The sequence below is a fragment of the Oryzias melastigma genome, linkage group LG2 (assembly GCF_002922805.2).
Source record: "Oryzias melastigma strain HK-1 linkage group LG2, ASM292280v2, whole genome shotgun sequence".
NCBI classification, from domain to species: domain Eukaryota; kingdom Metazoa; phylum Chordata; class Actinopteri; order Beloniformes; family Adrianichthyidae; genus Oryzias; species Oryzias melastigma.
The window spans coordinates 11,688,732-11,690,233 of NC_050513.1; the positions used below are offsets into that span (position 1 = coordinate 11,688,732).

The 1,502-nt window shown below is 32.5% G+C and overlaps 1 protein-coding gene across 2 annotated transcripts in view; it reads left to right on the forward strand.

The window, feature by feature from the left end:
* igfbp2a (insulin-like growth factor binding protein 2a) overlaps positions 1-1,502 on the forward strand; it is a 23,229-nt gene that overhangs the window by 18,534 nt on the left and 3,193 nt on the right. Inside the window, exon 2 of one of the 2 annotated variants that reach the window (XM_024288978.2) lies at positions 287-444. In XM_024288978.2, the coding sequence (XP_024144746.1) occupies positions 287-444 (158 nt within the window). Of the gene's footprint in view, positions 1-286; positions 469-1,502 lie in introns of both variants that reach the window. The other variant, XM_024288977.2, reaches the window with a different exon arrangement.

Here is a 1,502-nt window from a genome sequence, read left to right on the forward strand (position 1 = left end):
TCTATTTAAAGTTAAACCCTTCCGGTCTAAATTTGGCTCAGCGGAAAACTTTAAATATCTTGATTCTATCAGCTTTTTTGTGTTCATTTATCAATACTTTCAACATCTGGTCAAGTGACCAAATAACATGGAAAAAAGTCACCATAGAAACCTGCCTGTTGGGGTGTAGCCAATGTTTTCGACCAAGTTTTTGTAAGCGGAGTTGGACCATTGAGCCTCATGGAGGCGAAATGTTACTTATAGATTGCACAAGGATTTTTGGAAACAAATTGTTCTGTTTCCACAGGTGAGGCTGTGGAGCTGCAGCCTGAACTGGGCGTCAGCGAGATGCCGACCGTTCGAAAGCCCAGCAGAGAGAGCACCTGGCTGGGGCCCAAAGAGAGTGCAGTACGCCAGCACAGACAGGAGATGAAGACCAAGATGAAGACCAACAAGGTAGAAGAGGTGAGACCTACTCGGCCCAAACAGGTGAGTGTGTGTTCTGTAGGAAAACTTTGAATGTATTTTAGTATATCATCAATAAAACCAAATCAAAAATCCCCCAAAGTGTAATTTTGTGTCTTACTTATTATTTTATGTACCGTATATGTGTTTTATTTTAACTATTTACTTGTATTTTTACTAGTTTCTAATATATATGTACCCAAATAAAAAAATTTAAACTCTCAAAATTTCAGTTCCTTATGCAATTTGTGAATGGTTATACCATAGACAATCAAAAAACAGTTAGATTTCTAAATAAACACAAGTATACTCACACTTTTTATCATTATTATTTAAACGTAAGAGCCTGTATTTGCGTTCTGTGTCATGGACGTACAGTTTTTTTTCCCTCTCCTCAGTTTCAAGCTTCCCTTTTGATCCAGAATATCCTCCCTTTTCAACGACTCACTTTTCAACAATACCAACTTTCTAAATCACACAATGTAAATCACTGTCACTTTCTAAAGATTAGTTATATCCCTGGGCTGTGACAGCTTTCAAGAAACCGCGCATAACATTTGCAAGGGACCATCTAAAATGATTCAAAAGATTTGTCAAATTTTTTGGTTAGGGTGCAGAGATAGTATATATATATATATATATATATATATATATATATATTGTATATACATATAGATGTTTATATTGTGTATATAGATAGACAAGATACTGTAGAATATATATTTATATATAAATATATATATAATATATACACACACACATATATATATATGTATTCTGTATACATATATATGTTTATAGTGTGTATATAGATAGATAAGATACTGTATAGTATATATATATATATATATATATATATATANNTGTGTGTGTGTGTGTATGTACTGTAAATATGTATATGTAGATGTTTATATTGTGTATGTAGATAGATACATAAGATACTGTAAGATAATGTATTTATATATATATATATATAAATATATCTCGAAGCGTCCTGAGTTTGCTTCCTGTGCTGATATACCAATTTCACAATCGATTTAGATAGAGTTCGTTTCTCA